The 2,674-nt window shown below is 32.7% G+C and overlaps 1 protein-coding gene across 1 annotated transcript; it reads right to left on the bottom strand.

Moving 5' to 3' along the window:
* Nucleotides 1-707: 707 nt before the first annotated feature.
* LOC120201020 (60S ribosomal protein L38-like) lies at nucleotides 708-2,420 on the bottom strand. The gene is made up of 3 exons (XM_039201717.1): nucleotides 2,288-2,420; nucleotides 882-1,066; nucleotides 708-731 (listed from the first exon to the last, which is right to left on the bottom strand). Coding segments are annotated over exons 1-3 (210 nt in total). The 5' UTR covers nucleotides 2,290-2,420; the 3' UTR covers nucleotide 708.
* Nucleotides 2,421-2,674: the final 254 nt, after the last annotated feature.

Below are 2,674 nucleotides of genomic sequence, written 5' to 3' on the forward strand. Positions count from 1 at the left end.
ATAGAACATTTTAAATGAGACAATTTTAAAATCCAAAAAGTTTTCTCTTTCTATCTTCTCTATTGCTGTAACTTTTTGTTCCTCGATAAGGTTAGAACATCATAAGTAATAACTCAGAACAAACCATAGAAAAACAAAGACTAACAAGAACTAATCAACTTCAATCAGCTCATGGTTTCTATTCGTTGGATCACCATTCGTAGCATCTACATATAACATCTCTTGTACCACTTGAGGGTGCTGGAGGTAAGTGTCGGTATCCAAATTATCAAAACATGCAAGCTTAGCAAATTGATCTGCAATACTATTTCCGGCTCGTTGGACGTGAACAAACTTTAGTTCCCACTGCTTTTTCGGTAGTTCTTTGACAAAATATAGAATTGTTGGAGCACCCGGCCAATCTTCAAGTTAATCACCAATTGAATGCCCCTCAAGCTATCCGTTTCATATTTTTATCAATAATGAACTTTAAATAATAATGAGTCAGACGTTGGTTGCAGCACAAAAGGAAAAAGAAAACATATCAAGAATCATAAAGGAAATGAGGCAACCAATCACAAACACATTCAATAACCATCAAAATGTGTATATAATTGCCCTACTAATATCCACTAAAACACCATAACAAAATCCATTACCTACATTTCAAATTTCAAAGTAGCAAAATGGCATAAAATAGATAAAACCAAAATCAAAGCAGCTCTATGTTCACAGGTCTTGGACACTCAAACCTGCAAACACGAGACAAATGAGAAACGCAGTCAAGACCAATAGTTCATTTTAGCTACTAATCTACCATTAAAACATTTCATTTGTTCATTACTGCTGGTTTTGATCGAAAAATTCAAAAAGAGGCTCCAAAACATGTATGATGGTTTTACCTGGAGGAAGAGACTGCTTCAACTTATCCGCCTTCTCAGCATCAGAGACGCAAAGTGTGTACAAGTACTTCGAGCAGCGAACTTTGAACTTGACAAAATCTCTGCTCTTCTTGATTTTTACAGAGCGTGCATCTTTCCTTCTGGCAGTTAGAAGGAAGTCCTTGATCTCATGAATTTGCTTAGGCTGCACATAAAAACAAAAAGAAACATTCATTTAACACAGAACCATATAAATTAAAGCAAAAATAACCTATGTACTCAGTCACAGATACAGGATAGCGAAAGAATGTGCAAATATTTTAACTTTTATAGCAGGTTCACACACTTTGTTTCCACTAACCACTGGCTATAAAAACTTTTTTTCCTCAGTATTTAAATAAGTCCTTTGTCGACATCACAATCAAGTATTAAACCAACACAATTGATTCAATCATTAAATGCATCCTATCTTGTCCTTAAAGTACATATCTTATAACAATCAGTACAAGCATCCTATCTTGTCCTTAAAGTACATGCATCGTATCTTGTCCTTAAAGCACATATCTTATAACAATGCTAGAAAGTATATATATGCAAACGCTCTGCATCCTATCCTACTGATGAAGTGCCAGACACAAACACAGAAATCATTATTGAAGAGTATATAACAAAAATTCCTACGCATAGTATTAAATTGTGGAAGAAACACAATGTAACGGCTGCATAGTAACATTTTCCAAGTTCACCACAACAATGCAACAACATCCGCTATATAAAATCATAGTTATTTTTAGGAAATAAATCAGTCATAGCGTCCACAACACCAACAGTGACCACAATTTAGTACCATGTTCCTAAGAACTAAATGATAAGGAGAAAAACAAAGACAAAAACAATTAAACCTTCAATGGAAGACAAGAGATTCATGTTAAATACAAGAAATGGTGCAATGATTAAAATTTCTTACATAATCATTGTCCTAAAAAATTTAGAACCTCAAAACAACATGATCTTCTAATACAAAGGTGTTAACTTAAAAAGTTCCAGCAAAACACTTGAATAAAAATCTGAGATAAAACGTACATATTCCTTGTGAATGAACAAATTTGCACATTAATTCATCCAAAAACATTGCAATAATGCAAATCAGGAAATCCCATAAACTGAAAGTGATAGTAATTACAGTTCTGCAATCTCTAGAAAACATAAAGCCAAATCAAACCCTCAGTTATCTCTATAAACACAATTTCAGAAGAAAATTTGAAAAATCTAAAAAAAGCAGGCAGAAATAGAACAATTGGAAACAAGAACAAAGATCTGAAGCATGAATCATCATCAGAAAATACAAACATGGCATTTGGAGCATTGAAAGAAGAATATATTCAGAGATCTAAGGAGAAAATAGAAGAGAGAAATCTGGGTTTTACATTTTCGATCGAAGTTTGTGGAGAGCTTCTTGACTGCAAAAACACAAACACAGATTGCTCCGAACCCTAACTTTTCTTATATTCGATTAAGTATACAGACCACAATAAAAACCACAGAAAAGATTTCTGTGTTAAAACAGGGCCCAGCCCGAATTGGACCAGATTTTGGACAACTCTTTTAAAGTTCAGATCCGGTCTTCTTTTAGAAATAATTATGAAATATAAAATAAAATTTCTAGAAATATCTTTTAACAAAAATTAAAAACCCTTATTATTAGAAAACATGTAATAAAAAGAAAAATAAATAAATATGACTAAACAAGATTTTAGTCCCATAATTATGATTTTTTAACCCTCGGTAGTTTAATATGATTTATTCTCTCTCAA

Source organism: Hibiscus syriacus, unplaced genomic scaffold (genome assembly GCF_006381635.1).
Source record: "Hibiscus syriacus cultivar Baekdansim isolate YM2019G1 unplaced genomic scaffold, ASM638163v2 tig00006753_pilon, whole genome shotgun sequence".
Taxonomy (NCBI): domain Eukaryota; kingdom Viridiplantae; phylum Streptophyta; class Magnoliopsida; order Malvales; family Malvaceae; genus Hibiscus; species Hibiscus syriacus.

What these genes read in the sequence shown, in the direction of transcription:
- LOC120201020 (XM_039201717.1), bottom strand. An exon ending in GAAGCAGTCTCTTCCTCCAG is followed by an intron (nt 732 to 881) that starts GTAAAACCATCA and finishes TCGTGTTTGCAG; the next exon opens with GTTTGAGTGTCCAAGACCTG.